The sequence below is a fragment of the Lepisosteus oculatus genome, chromosome 16 (assembly GCF_040954835.1).
Source record: "Lepisosteus oculatus isolate fLepOcu1 chromosome 16, fLepOcu1.hap2, whole genome shotgun sequence".
Classification (NCBI taxonomy): Eukaryota; Metazoa; Chordata; class Actinopteri; order Semionotiformes; family Lepisosteidae; genus Lepisosteus; species Lepisosteus oculatus.
The window spans coordinates 9,695,539-9,716,550 of NC_090711.1; the positions used below are offsets into that span (position 1 = coordinate 9,695,539).

The window sequence follows — 21,012 nt, forward strand, 5'->3', positions numbered from 1 at the left end:
ACAGAAGAGGCTGAAAAAGGAAACCCAGAGTATCCGAACCTGTTGCCTAGTCCCTCGGTGTACAGTCACTGTAATAGGTAACAAGTCACCAGAGATCCTGAGGACAGCCCTGCTGATTCAGCATTACAAGAACAGTCAGGAATAAACTAGTCGCAGTGGGAGAACGGTTTTCTTTTGGTTTCCTTTCCTCAGCCAGCCTGCAGTGATGGAATGATGATGGTGTGAAGCAGAAAAATCCAGCGTTACCGACATCAGTCATCTTACACTCTTCATTGTCTCGGTTTCAAATAATCTTACGAATCCTCAGGACAAAATGATTTAAGCAATATTTCTCATATTGCTTCTTTACTTTATTTCACATAATGGCAAATAAACACAAGGTGCCAAGACATCTGCATTTCCTTTTCCCTTTGTCTAGGCTGAGCTGCAGCTGGCTGGGATTGACCAAGTGGTGTTAATGTACGGGAGTTGAAAATAGTTAGGGGCATAGCTACGCAGCTTCAAATTCTGCTCACCGGATGCACATCTTTGAAGCTTTTTACCCATTTGTGGACCAACACAACAGAAACCTACCAGTAACAGCTTTCAGTAGCATGGAAAGAGCTCAGAAACTTTGTCCTTTCACCACGCCATCCAATTCCATCCTGCACACACACTCCACATTGTCCATTTCTCTGACTTTCCCCAGAGAAAGCAGTGCAGAAGAATGAACAAAAAGGAAAAAGTGTCAGTAACAAAGGACTTAAGGCTTAGGTGCTGAAAAGTTTGCTGTGTATTTTTAAGGGAATTCTAACTTCCAGCAGCCTTGATTTTGTACGCAGCAGTACATATTGGCAAAAACCACAGAAACTGTGCTTGAGCACAGGCGAACTTTCTTGATGGAATAAGAAATATCTCCAAGCAAAAGGATTGAACCTCACATCCTAGATACAGTTGCATTGCAAACAGCAACCACTTTGGTACCACACTACTAATCACTAATTTCACATGGTAAGCTATGCTATTAAAGACAGCCAGTAAACAGAATGTATTTATATCAGCTTTATTAAGCTTTTTTTCCCCCAAACAAGAGATAACAGAGAGCAAGAAATCCAAGAGCTTTTTGCTGCACACCAGTTTGGTGATTCCTTGCCCTGCATGAGTTAAGGGTAAAGAAAAAAAACTCTCGGTTTTCTGAGGCCAGAGAACTATTGCACAGAAATTCGGCACAGTGATGGAGAAATGTCCTGGCACCCATGGAATGTATGCAGTGCTGATTCTGGAGGGGTGGGAATCCCGAATACTGAAGTTGCAGAGAAATAACAGACACTACATTTACAAGGTTTCTGGACACTTCACAAGGTACGTCAACAAACTTTCTTTCACTTTGAAACCACTAAGTGCTTGAAAGCAGCAGGAGACATATGAGTTGAGAATCAACCAGTAAATCCACTCAACATCTAGCAGTGGGTGAAAACCCCAGTGGAGTTAAACCTACTCCCCAAAAAAGCTCCATTTTATATTGTTGTCATTTGCTTAGATTTCTAAAATATAATTTGATATGCTATACACTTCTATATGTACAACTTCCAGGCCTTTACATTTTACAATAGATTGAAAGGGGAAGATGTAAATCTTTATTTAAAACTGAGAGGTGAAGTATCTGTCCTTTCCTGGGACCTAGTTTCACATAATAAGACTGATTTTATAAACCCAGTAATAAACAAGTTATAACATACACTACAAATTATAAAAGAATGCTGCAAAAAATTTGATGTTTATCCTCAATGAATATAAATATCATTAACATAGTTAACTTAAGGGTCTTCAATCAATGTATTGTACTGTATATAATTTTAAGAAATAGGCTAGTTAATGGATAAGAAAGTAAGAAGGAAAACTGTCGGGTTTGGCAGGGGTATTTCAGAATGAATTCTCGTACATGTCTGCTCACATCCTGCTTTATGCATTTTAGTAAATGGAATACTGATGAATTAACAGGCAGCAGCTTAAAAACAAAACCAAATCTGGTTCAAAATACCTGTAACAGCATTACTTTCGTTGACAGGTGAAAGTGACAAATCATCAAAGCACAATCAAGACACTAGACATCAGCTTTGTGTTCTCTGGCATTCCAAGTGGGTTTATTTGACTTTTAGTTGGAATTGAAGAGATGCCCTTAATTCAGGTTAAAAATGTGCAGTTTTCCCCCCTCAGCCTCATGTTTGAAATTTTGGAATTGAATTTGGAATATGAAATGAAAGGGTAAAGGGCTTAAATCACAGGATATGTGGGATATGCTGGAAGTCAAAGCTGCTATCTCAGTCTCCTGATGAAGTATTCGCAATAAAACCATGCTCGCGTAATGAAAAGCGACATTCCATTAAGGTTATTAGGGCATTTAACATTATCATAAGGAAATTCGTAGTCAATCTACAAAGGTTAAAATGTTTGATACTTATTAATTAAAGGCATTATTTGAAGGAAGAGAAGGAACAATGCACCAAAGTCAAAAAACAGCAAAATTTGATTGATTTCTACTTAGTACTTGAATCAAAAAACCTGTCATGCGATTGTAGGCAATGCAAGGAAATGTTAAGCTTACAACACTGTGTTGAGGTTGACAGAATTTATCTGTAAACACCAATGCAGTCAAGGTTCAGTCTGAAAGAGGCAGGGTGGACACTTAAGGCTTGAAAGCGTTAAAACATCTGAATTCATTCAAACAAATGAAGGGAAGGAAACGTACACTACTGTATACAAATACCACAGAATCACTAAGTCCTGAATGTGCCTGGCTACGTCAGACCCATTCATCGAAACACTCCTAAAACGATCCTTTTCCTCATCTCTGAGAGAGGACATACTTTTCAAGAGTGCTCCCCAATCTTTTCTCTTTAATAACGTGAAGTTCACATTTCTTTTTCAGATGATTAATGAAACGGAAGTAAGACTTGTTTTCAAAGACAAAGAACAAGTACATGCAGTGATGGAGTCTGAAGGTATGGGTAAGCTGAGGATTGATAGGCAGAGAAATTCACAACTGACTGACCAAACAATGCAGACACACTGGCAGACCTGCCTACAACCACCACATACTTTAAAACTGCTCTGTGAAGGGGATGCCTAAGAGTAGCAGATGGGATACTAAAAGCCAGATAAAGGAGAGACATATACAAATAGTGGAGTTCAGTTAACTATATTGATAAAGGGTAGTTAAGGAGCAAAAATGTTCTCTGAAATATTATCAGATCAGTTTAGACTGTGACAGCTGTATCGCTCCAGTCAAAACCTAGTAAGAATACCAAAGTTAGTCTACAGCTCGATAGATGTTACATTAATTAAAATTGACCAGTCCATTATGAAACCATGATCATTTTACCCCATAAAAATTATTCATTTAAAATCCATAAATGCCAAATATGCATTCTAAATAACTAGTAGTGTATATGCCATATAAAGTACTATGAAGAAACTAATGTGGTTTAGAACTCTTAACTATAAAAACCCTACCGACTGGCCTGAATTAACTTGAAAAGTGGAAAAAAAAACAATGACGTAAGGAAGTCAGGGGATGTTCCAGACTGTAGAGGAAAGAGAAGCACTATTTCCAATTGCGCCGTCTGTTAGATAGGAAAAAATACCTAGTAAGTAGTAAAAATATGTAGCTTGTCCCGCAGTTCCTACCACGTGAGAAGCATATTTACGGTTTTGTTTGGTGTACTATAGACTTAATACCCAAACACCGGACTCTTCAGAGGTTTACAAAAATCAAGCATAAAAAAAAACAGCTGAGATAGTTTTTTGAAAAAATAACGGGTTAGAGGATAATGTCATGTTTCCAGCAAAGAATAACAGATAAATATGGACTCTTCTGGTAATTCCATGCCTATGTTTGACAACCACATTATAAGTCAGATACCTACACAATATATTAAGTTCAAATAATACTTAGATGTCACTTTATGGCTAATTTAAATCGGTCTCTGTATCCTGCATTTGCCTCTTTAAAACAGGTTTCTCTGTATTGCAATTTTGAAATATTTTCTAAATATCCAAAGGCATCTATCTTGAAAACCATAATTAGTACAATTAGGCAAATAGTCTGAGAACAAAGCATTAAGCCACTTCTAGACAGGCCATCTTCAGTGAGAGAGAACGTCACTCTTAAGACGGTAGTGGGTGCAAGGCGCTGACATCTCACAGTAACAACATGCTTGACTTTAGTTCTGGAGACAAAATGCATTTACATTTGAAAAACTGAACACACGATTTTGCAATTGCAATATGGGATATAAAAACAAAACAGAAGCTGAAAAGTAATTCATATTTAACATTTCTGAATTGGTTCTCATCTGACCCTTAACAAAACTGGAAGGGTTTGCCCTTTATTTAAAGTTAAGGTGCAGGTTTTGTCTCAGCTCTTAATGATTACCATGCTAGCTGTGCTATGCAGTAGGATGAAAGTAAAAAGTATTGCATGATTTTTTAAAATAAGACCCAAAGGTAATCTCACTAATTTGAGATAAAAGGAAAAAATACAGAACTTGAACATTAGCAGAACAGACATTGTCTGCTAAAAAAAGATTAACAAGCAATTTTTAATGCACTTATTGTTTTAATCATTACAAACAAAATGTCAACTTTCATTGATTTTTCTTTAGTGAAAAACCGTGAGCATCGATGTGCAAACTTGTTCTTGCCTTTTTTGAAATTCTTGCCCTGTGCTAGAACACCACTTGGCTCAGGCACTAGGGCCTCAGTTACATTACGATGAATAACGCGACAACTGAACGAGAGCACTGGAGTGGATTTCAAAACTTTCTCGAGTTGCTGAAGCACTTGTGAAAGTTAGCACACTCAAATGCTGAGCCTGTCAAACCTGTGCACAGTGGGAAAATGAAACTGGGTTTCACAAGCCAACTGACACCCCGGGAAATGTTCCTATGGACAGTGACGGCACTGACATTGCTATACAGCAAGGGCACATGCCCTTGCTGTAAATACAAGATAAACGTTTTATAGTGTCTTTACAGTTCTTAAAAAATCACCAGCTCATCAAGAGATGAACGGCTCTCTGGTTTGTACAGCTACTGTTTATGGGGACTGTATTTCCCATGGTTCCATCTGCATGTGTCTAAAATTTAATTGCTCCAAAGCACAAAGTACAGGTCTGAACAGAAAAGCTGAGAAATTAAGCCCTCTCTAACCACAGAGCTGGGAAAGCATGGCCAGGCACACTGTCCTACAGTATGTCCTTCTAGCTGTGACCAGAGGCTTGATTCGAAATTTGCTTTAACCAGATTACATATTTCCGACCCCCCCCCACCCCCAATGACAACTGTGCGTTAAATCTTCATGAAAATGGCTTCCTGCAAAAAAGATCCAGTCTAAAGTGTCAGAAGCCTTAGATTTCTTAAACTGAGCTACCCAACATATCATTTACTCACGTCACACACACACAACCATGCACACACATCCGCCCACACTTTATAAATACACAACCTTACCTATGTACAGTACAGGAAGATGAGATGAATGCCATATGACTGTCCACCCTGACACTTCTTGTTGTGATGATAGTGGGGGAAGGAAGTGCTGTATGTGCCTGTTGCTTTAAGATTGAATTTTCTGGGATGAGTTTAACAGTGCTGATTGGCAGTGATTTAAGACTTCAGAAAATGATCAGGGCTGACTGCACACAGGTCACCCTGCATAGCTGTCGGCCCTCTGAAAACATTACTGTAGCGATCCCACTGGAATAGGGATTTAAAATAGCCTTGCACACATAATTGTATTTTTTCCTTCAGATGAAATAGTGCTTATATTCAGCATATTTTCTCTTTTGGGACAAAATTTGAGGACTTTTGCATTTGTATTTAAAAAAAGGCATTGGTAGAGGTGCACACATTTTTTTCCCCCAAAAGAGATCAAATCAAACAGAGTTCAGGTTGTAATTCAGTGTGAAGCACTAAGTCATACCAATTAGCACCATTTTAAACTTCTCCCAAACAGACAACACATCCGTGACTATGAGACTACGGGCTGCTGCAGCCCTGAATCTACCACTTTGTACTGTCCCAGCCTTCTTCGGCCTGTCTTGGGGGGGTTTTCTTGACTTTCCCCTCACCGGCGCTCTCCCAGTTGTTCTCCCAGGCCTCCCAGCTGTCTCCAGTGCTGTGCTTGTTGTTGGAGGCCCCTTCCGAGGCCCAGTTATCCCAGCTATCCGTGCTCTTCTTTCCGGCGGAGTTGTTGTCCGGGATGGTCCAGCTGTCGCTGCTTGGGGACTTCTTAGTCTTGGAGCCACTGCCAAAGGATTCCCAGAAGTCCTTATCGACCGGGTCGCTGTTCTGGTACCCCTCCGAGGAGCCCATGTTCTGGTAGCTATCTCCTGTCGAGGGCCTGTTGGAGATCATTGAGCGCACAGTTAAGTGGCAATTGGTTTACTTCACAGGAATTCACTTCGCTAAACGCATGCGTCAGAAATGCTTTTCTGCAGAAAATATTCAATCAGAATATAAGAACCTCCAAAAACCAGATTAACTGATATATTTACTTGTACCAAACATGTAAGGGTTTAGTGGAATTATGTCTTTATGTAGGACACGCCCAGCTGTCAAGAGCAATCTGGATCTTGCCAACATCATTTCAAGCCTTGAGACGTGCAGCAGGTCTGAGGAGAGCTGGCTAAGGAAATCCTGGGGGCTCCTGGCCAACTGCATCACCACTAGAGGAATCCTCGACTGCAGGCTCACAACACTACCCAGACTCGAACTGGTGATGTCTGGTCTATATGGCACTCCGAGCAACTGCCAAACAAAATCTTCAGTTTTAACACCACACACAGCAGGCACAAGCGGATTACCTGTCAGGGTTTTCCGATTTTCCAGAGAAGAAAGAAGTCATATCCTTCCAGCCTTTTGTACCCACTCCCTGAACCTTCAAGACACAGTTACATAGTTACAAAGACTAGCGACATTCTCCTGTGAGAAACATGAACAGGCACACTCACTCTTCTTCAAGGTCCTACAACCTAATGAGGTGAACAAAAGACTACGCTATTTGTTTTATAACAAGCAGACAAACACGTTAGACAGCAAAAAATGTCAGAAAGAGATGGCTTGTAACAAACCTAGTATAACAGAAACGTAAAATCACACTGTGGTAAGCTGTGTTCTGTATATTTATCAAATCTGACAAATTATCTTTTATATAGTTAGGCATTTCAAAATTTTGAAATTAAACCACCCAATTTAACCAGCCAGAGCGTTTTTTTCCTTATTCATCAACAGGGTGATACATTTATTTTTCTAAAACAAAAGTATTGATTTTTGCACACACTAGCATTAAATCTGTCCAGTTGCGCCAATCAGACAAGACATATTAATCAACAGCTCAGGATGGGCAACAGGTCAGACCATGTTAAAGACAATGTAGCTGTAACAGAGCTTAACACAGCTGTGGAAATTTTAGCAGTTTCATTTTAATGCAGCAATATACAATATACAATGCAAAGCAATTAAAATCTGAGAGTATAAAAATCTGACAAGACAGGGTAAGCTACTAATTAGATCTGATTACAACCAATCTGCTACACTTACCATCATAATTATAATGCAGCAATAAAAGCAGACAAATTATCATTAGTACTTTCAGAAAAAAATGTATACAAAACTATACCCAAGCCAGCCTCCATATCAGAGAACAATGGACATCTGCTTTGCCTGTACAGTTTGGACAATTAGGCTAAACTAATACAGTTAAAAAAACACCAATAAGAACACACAATCCACTAAATTCCAGAATCCATTAAAAGCAGGACTTAAAACATATTACAGAAGAACTTTATACATAATGCATATCTTGCATGATACACTAATTGGTCAACTGTGCCACAAAACTCTAATGCTGTGGTATGCATATTTTAGCCAAATGGAGCAGAGATAAAAATGTCAGCCAGGTTGACAGAAGAAATTTAATACAAGATAAATGCTAGCAATTCTGTAAACCAAAAAAGATTTTAAGAACATGATGTATTTTTTTTCCCCCCAGAGATTAAGACTGCAGGTCTTTATTAGGATCCTATTCTGAAAAAGAAGCTAGCCCACCCTCAGATACACAGCACACTGCTGTGTCTCATCCTCATCAAGCTGCTGTGGAAAGGAGCATTATGGCTCCAGCTTGTTCCAAACACTTGTTATTCACTGTATGAAGAACTCTAACTTTAGAACCCATCCTTGAAAAAGCTGAAGAAATATGCATCTCATGGGAAACCCTGGCAAAGCACCAGCTGGAAATGTTCAAAATACATTCCGTAACACTTTTTAAGTCCCATTATATTTTCATTTGTGCCCTGGTTTGCAATAATAAAAAAACATTTTCTGAAATTCATGCTGATGTGGAGCGTGGCTCTGGGTGTCTTCTCCTGGGCAGCGACCTGCCTCCCTACCTTATTAGCCAGCCCAGTAATGCCAGTTGTGACTTCATCTAATATTTTTCCATCTTTTACCTGAACAAGTCAAACAATGACTGTTAATCCGGTGAGAAGAAACGCATTAACTCGCAACATTCACACTGACACAGCAAGGCACCACAGGTGCCTCTGCTAACAACGTTGAACAACTGCAAAAGAGGTGACTCACATTTAAAGGTGTTTGTGATTATGAAGACAATGCTTCAATGCTATTCTATTGCAATTCCACTTGGTCTAGCTACATTTCTTTAACCGTACGTCTGATATATCGGGATGGAAAAACACCCAGATGCACAAAGGCATGTACACATCACCTGTCCTTGAAAGCTGAAGCTTTCACTGTAAGAAGTAAACATGAAAGGCAAATGTTTCACTCGTAAAACATTTACTGAAATCTAAGTTGGAAACAATCTATTGATGCAATACACGCTGATATGCATTGTTTTACCCTTCAGAAATTTCAGCATTACTAAATACATTATATTTATTTTAATACTTAGTACTTTTCACAGATGCAAACTGAGTCTGAAATTATTCATTTCCTGTCATTTATTTTGAACAACATCTGAAGGATATCTGGAAATGTTATCAGTGCATTCTGATCTGGATATTAATTTTAATTTACTAAAGCAGTTGTGTTTCAAGCCCGCCACCAGATTAGTTGGAACTTTAAAGGCAGGGTTACCTTTTCATGCGTTGGTTTAATAACATTCTCATTTATAGTCTGCCCTAACTCAGCAGCCTGGTCAGAGTGAAGAAAGGGGGGAAAAAAGATGAAAATATGTCATCAATACAGTCACAATTCAGATGTAAAGCATGCAGTACCTTTCTGAGACATATGACTCAAGGGAAAGAGGTTGAAAGCAATTGTACACTTTAAAGCTGAGCAAAGACAGTGAGCTGACACTGCAGGCAGAGACAGGACCAGGCACCCACACAGTGCTTCTACAATGGAGGGACAGAAGCTTGAACAGTGCACAGAGATCAAGGAGATTGAACCACAAGAAAATACTGTATAACCTTCGGCTGATGGAGAATCCTGTTCAATGTGCGTTAGACAACATAGGTAAAGACTTTTCACGGAAAACAATTCAATTGAGTGTAAAATAATAACCATAAACGAATTTAAAACCCTGTAACACTACTAAATGTCAGCATAGATTTTCCATCAGCATCAGGCACGACTTCACTGATGCAAACTCTCAGCCCAGTACATGACCTATGCCCTGCACACAGACTGCCCCCCTGTCACAGAGAGAGGCCCACATGCTTGGCAGGAAGCATGGCAGGTTACAGCTTTCATAGACTGGGGACAGAGGACACTGCGCAATCCAACAGCCATCCACAGCATAGCATTCATTCAAGAAACACAAGGCTTAGCACGACTAATTGCAAACAGGTTGAAATAATGTTAATACATCCTGAGCAGACAAGTCGCTATAAGGGTAATTTTAATCCCCATTCTTATAGTGGGATATGTGTGGGCTTCATATAGCGATAAAGGCATGTTAGATATGTCAACGATCTTTTATCTTGGAAATCAGAAAGAGCTGGGAAATGAAGAGCAAGACTGCAGGACTAGGTAGTGAACTTTAGAAAAGCATAGAGTTCTACAACAACATGTGTTGCTGCAACAGCAAAGGAAAGGCATGAATGGTTCTTTTCATCATTCACATTGCAACATTGGAAAAGGCAGACATCCACCATATTCCCAGGCAAGATGTCAGCCCCCCTTCCCGAATTAGTGGGTTTGTGCTAGAGGCGGCTGTGCAACTGCCCACACTCACAGCTGCTGGAGAAACAGCAGCTAGAGGTTTGCAGCAGGTTGGGAGCCAGTGCTGGGGCCAGAGACAGCAGCCCTGAGGGCTGAACCCTGCCGTCATTTCGAGAGGGAGGTGGATACATGCCGACATGCATTGCTAGACTTTTCAGAAACTTCAGCATGACTAAATTAATGCATAATACATATGGTTAACAGCATTAAAATACATAAATAACATTTCAAACTTATAAAGTTACTATAGCGCACTAATAACCAGTTAGAGACAACAGTTCGCAATGAGATCCGAATGCCTTGTGAAATTCATAAACTAAAATCCTAAACTACAATGTCTGACCTTCTGTAACCCTGAAGAATAGCACAAATAATCGTATCACAATGTTGTCACATTTCTTCCTTCACAATTACATATGAGATGCCTTTCCACACTCATAAATGTCAAATCACAGTGGAGTAAAATCACACCTTTTTTTGATACTGTTTAAAAACATTAATATTTACTCTCTGTACTAATATTTTTATGCAAATCATAGTAAAAATGTTACTTTTTCATAACATATGCATTTCAAGATTTTTTTCCACTTGAGCCCCTGACTATATTAAAAACACTATAAAAAAACTTTTATGTGTCAAAATGTCAGCACAATTTGATGAGAAATAAGTAAGAAGCGATGGAAAGACAGTAAAGCATTTTGAGTATAGCTGTGAATGAAAATAATAACTACACATTTTCCGTTATTTGCAAAGTGTTTCTGAGTGTAATCACAACATCCCTGTCTCCAGCTAAGGTAAACACGAGTGAACACCTTTAGCTGTTCTAACAGAAACAGCTTTACAAAATGACTAAAAAGAAGATTCAATCTTCTTTCAGCTGCATTTCCAATACATGTTCTATATATAGATATGATGTACAGTATCTGAGCCAAAAGCAGGTCAAAGGGATCTATAGAACCAATTAGCATTCCTTTATCCTCTGTGAAATAGCTTACACAAGGCAATTAGTTGATTCCAAACACCCACAATTCTGCCCCAAAGACCCTCTTTAATTTCTGTCCTTAAAACACTTCCCTGGACTTAATTCTTATCTAGAAACAACTGTTAGAAGTCAATTTAGCACAAATCTTTTCAGGATTTTAAACACCTGAACCAAGTTACACATTCGCAAGTTTTTTTTTTTGAAACCTTAACGGTATCATTTGAATCTAAAAATTGTGAAAACATCTGCCATTTAACAGTCCTCAGTAAAAATTCAGACTGAATTTGCAGCCCCTCTTCTATTCAGTTTGGGGCATATGTGCAACATCTATAGATCATCCCACCCCAAGACATTTGACAACTGTGAGTTTCTATTTCAGTACTGCTCAAAAGTAGCCATTAATTATTAATTCTGTAGTGCAGGAAGAGTAGTGGGTATTTAGTCTTATCTTGTGACAGTTAAGGAATCCAAGTTCAAGACTCACTTTTATCAAAGCTTTTTAACTTCATTTTTATCAGTTAGCAAGTATTCATATTGTTCTGAAAGCCATTTCCACATGTAGGCACTTGTACTGCATTGAATTTAAGAACCACTCCCAGAGGACTCCACATAAAGACAGCGATCTCTATTAAAAAGACAGTAGAAAGAAGAAAGACAGACAGGAAGCCATGCATAGACAGGTTTTAATGTTTTACCGGCTCTGGGGGAGGTTTATATCCCCAGAACTACATCCACAGAGAAAGCAGCCAGAAGTAAAAGGAACGACATTTAAAACTTCAATAATTATCTGCAGATATAATATGGGCTTATAAGACCCGCAAATTACTCAATGCACTATCAAGTAGTTAACTAAAAATACGTGACTTTGTGAGGCAGGAAATTATGCATATCTGAATTAAAGGAACAAGTAATAGGTTTATTCCCTGCTGAAAAGAGAAGAAAGAAAACAACGTTTTGGCTGTGGAGCCTTCTTCAGGTGTCACCTGAAGAGAAGAGTTTCTTCTCTTTTCAGCATGGAATAAACCTATTACTTGTTCCTTTGCAGCCTATGGATGCTGACACAGCTACCCCCCTGAACTGCTAATATCTTAATCAAACACACTTAAAGTCTTAAATTATCATTAAGATCTCGTTTGCTTTTCCTAACATCTTGTAGCTATAGTTCCAAAAAAAAGTTTTGTTTTCCATGTAAACAGTAAGAACAAGAAGCTACCATTCTAATATAAAGATTTTCATAAAAGTATGATTATCCTGATATACCATCCAATACTGGTTAATCCTTCAGTTTCTAGATTAACAAGACAAGAAGTGATACAAAACATCTCCATATTGCAAGCAGTTATATTATCCAAACGATAAATTTATGGTTTACTGAATGTAAGCGAGTATATGAATATGCCCCATCCAATTAAAACTGTCTTTTTTTCCTACATTTATCTGCCTACATTCTAAATACAGAAATAAATTACATACTTAGTACACTGCTTGGCAAAAGAAGACACATCCCAAGAAAACATTTTTACAACAAGTTAAAAAAACAGTTATGATTAAGTGTCATTACCTTTTGAGTTGCCTGGTTTGCAATTTTTGATGTCTGTGTGATAGTTAAAAAAAAAAGTTAGAGAGGAATAGTATTCACCAATTATATACAACTGGGACAATGAACAAAACATTTCCATGGACAGTATATACTAAAGGGCACTAACAGTCACCAAAGTATGCAGTGTTTGTGCCTTCCCATGTCTTCTGTAAGCATTGTATTTGTACATCAACGGAGAGGAGGCACAAAGAACACTTGTCGCCATTGGTATAGCTGTATTTGTAATTAAAAACTAAATGCATCTGACCTCCCATTTTGCAGTAAAATCCCATTACAGTTTTTCTCATCCCTGTCAATCCTAGGTCTACGTGATCCATGTGGCGTACAGTACGTTTGTTTTGGTCATTTGTAAGATACTTACATTTTCTTTCGCAACTGACGCAAACTTGCTTGCTCCAACAGTGAAACTGCTCCAGCCCTAAAGAAAGAGGAATTCTGAGATTATTTCAGGTGTAATTATGAAACAGTGCAGGCCTTTGTCTTCTATTCACTGTATTTAAATAAAATATTGGAGAATTTTCTGTTTTCTTCATTTCTCGTTGACGTTAAGATGTAAATTGTCCATAAATGATACATATTGTCTACTAAAAAATGCTTGTCCATCATCATTGTCCTGTAGTAAAGTGACTTGAGGAGCTGATGACTGAATGAACCTTCTTTTCATAATAGCTTTAACCACGCAGCCAGAACAAGTGCACAAAATGTGTGTGGATGAGTTCTGCAATTTTGTGCAAATCAGCTATGTGATATTTTTAGTTTATAAACTTAAATAGCCCTTACAAATAAAAGGCTGTACAGAAGAGTATATGCGTCTCACCCCCTCCATTGTGAATTTACACTACTCCCATCGGGGAGACGCCTTTGTGTCAACGGGTGTAAAAGACTCAGACTCTACTGTATCGTCTTCTCAGTTGGTAATGTTCATCTGTCCTTGAATAACTGTTTCGGATTGTGCTGTAAAACAAATTTCTTCCAGGTGATAATGAAGCTTAAACTGAACTGAATTAATTGAATTAAATCTGCGACGAGACCAACTTGCAAGACCGTACTCCACATTTCAAACTCCAGTAGAGTCTCACCGAGTAAATGGAGGACATGGCATTGTTGAAGAAATCATCATCTTTTTTCTGGGGTGTCACTGTGTTCCCAAAGCCAACATAGCGATTCTCCTGACTGCTGTAACCACCACCACTGCAAGACAGGCAGGCTTGCAGTGAACTGTCATTCATGCATACTTCACAGAATACATGGAATGAATTGATTACCTGACGTCTGTATTACCATGAGTAAGTCCCAAGCACATGCTGCAAGTTCTTACTCAAGGTGCACAAGCATGTTCAAATACCGTGACATTCAGAATACGCAGAAAAAACAGAATCTTCTAAGGCAGCTGCAAAAACAACATTCTCAACTATATTACAGAACATGAACTCAACATTTTTAATTTAAGCTTACAAAACAGAGCAAAAGCATTCTAAACCTGCTTTCTAATCTTCTGTTCCTAATCTATTGCAACATGTTTTTTAGAATGGTTTGAAAAGCAATTACAGCAATGCATGACAAATGAAAACATGACATAAATCTTGTATTTGTAGACTAGATAGAACGTACCAAGTTCAGTATGTGCAGAAATAATTTTCAAATTTGTGCCACAAGGCACCTTGTTCTAATGTTCAAACACTGTAAATTCAACCAATATATTACGGTGTTTTTGTGCCTATAAAGAGTACAGAATCCTATTACAAACATGACCCAGGAGTATATACTTTATTATAAACAACTAAATGAAAGCGATTCATTTTGAATGGGACACCAGAATTACACAGGACAGTTTAAAACAGTTGCTGTAATCCCCTGAAAACAGATAGGCACTGCTATTGTATGCCTTTGCTAGCTCTGCAGATATGGAGAGCAGCTATTATCTGTGTGGTACTCTTTCTAGGAATAGTTTCCTGTGGTGAAGCTGCTTGGATGACGGATGAATTCACCAATGAAGATCCTCTCTCACTGGAATCTTGCCTCACCTCTGGTAGGAGTTGATATCATCACCCAGCCAGTCTTCAAATGCCTTGTCTGATGAAGAGCCAGAGTTCTGGGCTGTCCCTGCTGAGCTCCTATAAGAGCAAAGTAACGCACATCATTTCAGCCACTAGCGCAAAGCTTTAAGAAAACTGGAACCTCTTTTGGAATTTCGGCATATAGTGTTTTTAATTTTAAACCAGTACTACAACTGCTGTAGTTTTAACATAGTAAACCACACTTATTTATTGTAGTTAATTAGAAATGTTGTTAGTGTAGAAACGGTAAGAGTTTTCATTTTTAATCATCTCACAAAATCCAGTTTTCCTTTCGCTGTGACATATAGGGAAAATAAATCTCTGCTTTTCCTTGAGTGCTTACAGTCGAGTCAATCATGGCACTGCAGATCTCTGAGACTATTGAAAAGATTAATCATCGAACAAGAGGCCAGGTAAGCCTCTTTAACAAGTGAGTTGTATCTGATTTTTTCAGCTGAATGGCATGCCTATTTCAAGCACATTTTTGTTCTTGAGTTAAAATGTTAACGTTGCTATCTACCGCCCTAGCTTCACATAAGGCCAAAGTCAAACTCTCAGGGCGAAGTGTGCATTGCTGATAGAGCTCCCCCTTTGTTATACGGCAAGTTATCTTGTTTGCAAGACCACTGTGGCACAGAAAGGCTGTATACCGGTGAGAAGAGGAGAGGCCTGTCTTGGGCTTCGGGGGGCTCCAGTTGTTGGCAGGGGATGACTCCAGTGACCACTCCTTGCCTTCTGCTAAGGTGGCCACCTGTAAGGGGCACGGCAGTCGAAAAATAAAAATTCTTGGTAATATTAAATCCGAGCCTATACCAATTAACTACATCAAATGTAATTGGGCAGTAACAATAATTTGACCATTATGACAACATTTAATCTTCCTCAAAGAACTTAATAATTGATCATACTGGTGGGCTCATAAGGAATTAATGGGCATCATATAATAGTTTACTGAATTCCCTGAGGGACCTATTTTTTTTTTTAATTTAGAGAACATAAACAGCACAATGGGACTCATAGATCCTCCATTGTTAACAAACCCATACTATCCTGCACTGCAAACTACTTAACAGGAATTTATTTTAATTCTCCTTCCTTAGTGAAAACTATCAGAGTTCCCCAATTCATTCTACTGGAGGAGCTTCCCATTTAGCTATATCAATTAAACCAGTGGCTTTACTAAATACTCACACTGCAATGCTCTAGAAGGTTAGGTTATTGGTCATGACAAAAGCAGTTTGACATTTATTGTACTGGAGAACTGAGACAGTTACAGTATTTGCTCAGTTCATCAAGTGAGGACAGCAGTATATGTTTTTTGTCATCAGCTTTGGCATTCATTTATGAATACGTATGCATCTATATACTGAAATAAAACAGTTAAAGACGAAAAAAGTTCAGCTCGGTCATGACACTTGGCGGTAATAATGTCATTTTACATCATTCTTGTCTTTATATTATCTGTAAAACTGGCAAGGCAAACAGCCCTAAAGAGCTTATAGATTTATCTACAGATACCATCAGCGAGCGTACAGAGTCATGGATGCACATGTGCTGGCCAGTAACCTGGCTATGAAGCTTCCATATGAAGAACTGTGAAGGGAGGTTACCTTGTCCCTGAAGAGGGCAGCTACTCGGCTGTTATACTTTTCCTGTAGGGTCCAGCATGGGTCGTACTCGTCCTGCTGCTCCAGGAACTGGCGGAACTTGGCATTTCCGCCCATCTTCATCTTTTCCAACTCAATGTCCTTCCACTTGTCCATGGTGACGGAGCGCACGAAGCTGGACAGAGTCGACAAGCAAAGGCGGTAACCGGACAGTTGTGTTAAAGGGGAACTGGAGTCCCAATTTCTCAGACCAGTTATTAAATCTCAGTAACAAAATGAATTAATTGACGTGACAAAAAATGACACATTTCAAATGAAGCACAGAATCGCGAATTTTGCGAGAGTTCTATAAGTCGCCATGTTGTCACAAACTCACATTTCACTTCCCATGAACTGTGACGTGATGCAGCCCTTCCTGCTCACTAGTCACTCTAATGACTATTGTAATGCGATATTACAAGTGAATAAGTACAGGCTGTGCAGCAGACATTTCATGCAGGGTTAACCAGTAAGTAGTATTTGTTGGCAAAACCATCACAAAGTCGAGAGCAATATTTCTATTGGATTAAAAGAGATGTATTCACAAGCCAGCTTGTTTACAATGTCTTAGCGCCGCTTCATGTCACTGCAAGTTCTGTTGCCTCCTTCTGAATCGCAGAACATGGCGCTGCGCATACCCGGATATTTAATCTATTTTGTGATGTAAATTAGAGGTTTTGCAGGTTACATTTTTCTTTTACTGTGGTTTGAAATGCACTCATCAATGCTAATACCTGCTCTCCTCGAAATATGAAAATGGTGTTGCAATTCCGTTTTAATTACTGGGAGGGTACAAACTAATGATATCAAAACCACTAGGTAACAAAAACAGAAGGCCCACACGCTGACGCAACTCCCCACTCGAACCCTTGAACTTCCTTCGGAATGTTCCTGCTATTCTCCGGGCCCAGGAGACACCCCTGAAAAGGCGGCTCGCAGGTCGACTCACCTGAGGTGGACCCCCAGGCCCCTGTGCTTGCCAGAGCACTCGAGACAGATCCAGATCCCGTACGTCACGCTCACCCACTGGGGGTTAAACGCCCCGCACTCGAAGCACGTCTGGATAAAGCAGGAGCAAAAGGAGAAGTGATTGCGATACCGGCACTGTATTAGGTCAGCCTCCATTAAAACAGCATTTCCCTAACCTCCTCTCTGAAACACTACATTGCTATCTATGAGCAAAATCGACCTTTCTTCTCGGGGATCTAAGCTAAACACCAAGTCAGCCTGTTGACATGGGAATGTTATTTGCCCCCCAATATAATGCAAGGATGTTACAAATTCTGCCACATCCATTTTGCTGTCTCATTAGTAATCATCCCAGATACCCATAAACTTCCATGACTCTCCATTAAGTAATAGTGGTAAATTGAGGATGTTAATTCCATTTATAGCTACTGATGCCACTAATCACTTGGCATCTCTTAACTGGGATGTGCTTAACAAGCAGTGCTCCAAGGGGCTTGCTCTGACTAAGCATTTATGGTAACATGGGAGGCTGTTTTATGTCTCTATAGCAGTGATTACCAGTCCTGGCTCTACTGACCCTTACACTTGCAGGTGTTCATCCCATTCTCAGCTTAATTAGATAATTGAAGCCTTAACAGATCTAAAAATGTTGCTTCATTTGATTATTTGCATTTTCTTTTTAGTCACAAATTGGGGATTTTATTTCACTTACAAAATACAACAGATAAAGCTTAGCATGTTTAAGAACTGGGGATGAACAGTCCAGATTAATCTTATTATTAAGTAAATGAAGGGCTTGATTGTGTAACTCATCCGGAACCAAACCCAACAGGTGTGTGGGTCACCAGGACCAGGATTAGGAACCACTGGTCTAAGGTGTACCACGCACTCAGAAATGCCTGTGATCTCCCGTGAGAAAGGAGGTGACTCTCTCAGCTCAGCTTTCCAGAGAGCTTTTCATAACACATTTCAAAACAATGCCAAGCTGTCTTGTATCCACCCAAGACAGAACAAGCACTTGGTTTATGAAAGGTTCTGCAGAAGTGCACGGGTATTGCTGATCGTATTACAAATACTGTGTAATTTAAAGCAAGTTAATATACAATTAATAAAGCAATTTAAAGCAAGTTAAAATGTTTAAGATGAAGAATCAAACTGTTAGTACTCGTTTGTTAAACAGAACCCAACTTAACTATCCTCACTCTCCTATGATCTGTACACCAGCAAGGCATCTCCTTAGGCTATCAGCTCCCATCACTCAGAGCTCAGCAGAAAGCCTTTCATAGCTGTGTGTAGCATGCTTCTTACTGGGTGCACCACATTAGCGTGCTTCAACACAGTGAAACCTTTACATACGTCTCACAGATTACATTAATTGCAAAAGGGCACTAGTGTACCAGGAAAAAGTGAATATTATTCTTAACATGCGATTTTAGGACTGTAATAATTTCAAGGACCATAAAGCGAAACTCACGTTGTTTTCATCTTGGGTTCGGACTTCCTTCAGAACGCGTCTTGTCCTCGGACTAGCCATTGTCCTGAAGAGAAAAAAAATGTATAAACAATCATATTCTAAAAAAATATGCTGTTATCTTCGAAAACAAACTCCACTGGCCTGCAGACCATCAAGCAACTGGAAACAGGAGCTCAGAGGGGGCAGATGAAGGTGGTGTCACAACATGAGCAGTGGCTATACAGGAAACACGACCAGCTGGCATTAAAACAAAGTGGAGGTCAGCAGATTCCTCAATGATATACAATGTTACTCATTCTGGAAACTAGATCATCTTTTAATTTTTTCATCCAATTCAGGGTTGCAGGGGAGCTGGAGCCTATACTAGCAAGCAATAGGCACAAGGCAGGATACACACTGGAGGGGGACGTCAGTCCATCGCAGGACACACAGACACACCCAGGGCAATTGTCCCAGAAGCCAATTAGCCTACATACTGTAGGTCTTTCACCTGTGGGAAACCTATGTGAGCACAGAGTGAAGATACAAACTCCATATGATAGGCTCAATGATACATTACAACAGACGACATCACACAATGTAACTGTACATTACAAAATGCTGCATAATAAATAGGAGGCCTTTTAAATAAATAGGTCTTTTTAACCCCTCAAGTATTAAAGAGCCAAGAAAGTTGGCAACTGTGATTCATTATGGATACAAATTGCAGTGCATAAAGTATTGAGGAGATTTCTCCGTTGAAGGAAGTTACCAGATGAAAATAGACTGCTACAGCATAAAGGCACTTGCAGGAGTTCTCCAATCAATGGGCAGTTACACAAAGTACTGAGGACATGGCATCCTGTTCGTATGTCTGAAGAATACTAGCAATGGGTAATACGTGATACCTTCATGTCGCCTTTACTTTTTTAGAGCTTTAAACGGTCAGAAACAGAGCAATACAAAAAAAAAACGATTTTATACAAATACCACGAAAGTAGCAGAAACAAATCTCTAAAGGTCCATTTCAGGATTGCCCACATAAATTGGTATTTGTTTAATAAAGGATGCTCGTCCCTTCTTATTACACTCGCGCAGCAGTGACAGATCAGCAAGTTTCATTTTTTTTTCTCAAATTAAGGCGTGCTTGCGGGTTTCTTTCCGGTGATGACGCACGGACTTTTTGGCTTGTCGGGAGATGCGCCTCGGCTCCGATCCTATAAATTAAACATCCCGGCCACCGCAACTCGCGATGGAATCGACAGCAATGGTCGAAAAGCGTTTGGTTTGTCAAGACTCTGAGCCGCCGATAGAGGTGGATTACACCTGTAGACCCGTTTTGTATGGATGTAATTTTACTGCCCACAGACTGAGGGAAGCGACTTGAACCGATTTTGTTCATCGTAGAATTTGTTTAACTCAGGATCGCTTAATTCAAATCTAGCAACATTTTTACCACTGAAGTAGCAATAGACGGGATATGAAATCAACAACATTCTACACAACACCGCATTTCCAATATAGACCAACAGGCTTTATTAAATGCAAGTGCATTAGTTACTGCTTAAAATACATAAAGAACTAATGTTATTAAAAGCCCTGCAACCCCTGTAAATCACATTTTTATGTCATTTTCATATAGGGAAATTCGTGGTATGTATTGGCGACCGGTATAAAAAAAAATAAACGCAGCATTATAGTACAAAAAAAATATTTTGCTCCAGGAGAGGAGAGGACAAGCTACACGTAAATGAAGCACGAACACTCATTTATAACTGTACATTGTCTTTGATCTGCCTTCAGCACACAAGATGTGCGCTAATTTAGAGAACAGACCGGTATCTACCAAAAGCTAACAATTACCCACAGAAAGCATGCTCCTTTTACAGCAAAAATTACGTTTCTTACCTTTAACTTGGGGTACGAAGTTCAAAGTGAAAAATACGACGCAGGCCCTCGCTGGGAAAGAAGCTGTCTTGGTAAATTCTGTTAATTATATTTTAAAAAGTCCCTAAGAGTGTTGTATCAGACAACAGCCATGTTGTCGGTGCCTACCTGCCTACGTTGCAAAGTGCAATG

At 39.3% G+C, this 21,012-nt stretch overlaps 1 protein-coding gene across 8 annotated transcripts; it reads right to left on the reverse strand.

Annotated features, from left to right (window-relative positions):
- Nucleotides 1–1,026: 1,026 nt before the first annotated feature.
- Nucleotides 1,027–21,012, reverse strand: arfgap1 (ADP-ribosylation factor GTPase activating protein 1). 8 transcript variants are annotated; one of them, XM_069179646.1, is made up of 14 exons: nt 20,842–21,012; nt 18,955–19,018; nt 17,461–17,570; nt 16,476–16,647; nt 15,516–15,616; nt 14,833–14,922; nt 13,888–13,999; nt 13,170–13,226; nt 12,770–12,802; nt 11,904–11,933; nt 9,138–9,194; nt 8,429–8,488; nt 6,845–6,918; nt 1,027–6,381 (listed from the first exon to the last, which is right to left on the reverse strand). In XM_069179646.1, the coding sequence occupies exons 2-14, from the start codon at nt 19,012–19,014 to the stop codon at nt 6,042–6,044; spliced, it is 1,296 nt and encodes a 431-aa protein (XP_069035747.1). In that variant the 5' UTR covers nt 19,015–19,018; nt 20,842–21,012; the 3' UTR covers nt 1,027–6,041. The 8 variants fall into 8 exon arrangements, with proteins under 8 accessions (XP_069035747.1, XP_069035748.1, XP_069035750.1 ...); XM_069179647.1 differs by lacking the exon at nt 11,904–11,933; XM_069179649.1 differs by lacking the exon at nt 8,429–8,488 and having other exon boundaries at nt 6,845–6,912.

Excerpts from the sequence above, each read along its gene's own strand:
- arfgap1 (XM_069179646.1), bottom strand. The coding sequence starts at position 19,014 with ATGGCTAGTCCGAGGACAAGACGCGTTCTGAAGGAAGTCCGAACCCAA. Across the intron at positions 9,195-11,903 it reads ATAAACCTCCCCCAGAGCCG|GCTGCTGAGTTAGGGCAGAC; the intron begins GTAAAACATTAA and ends CACTCTGACCAG. Across the intron at positions 6,919-8,428 it reads TTACTGGGCTGGCTAATAAG|GTTCAGGGAGTGGGTACAAA; the intron begins GTAGGGAGGCAG and ends TGTGTCTTGAAG.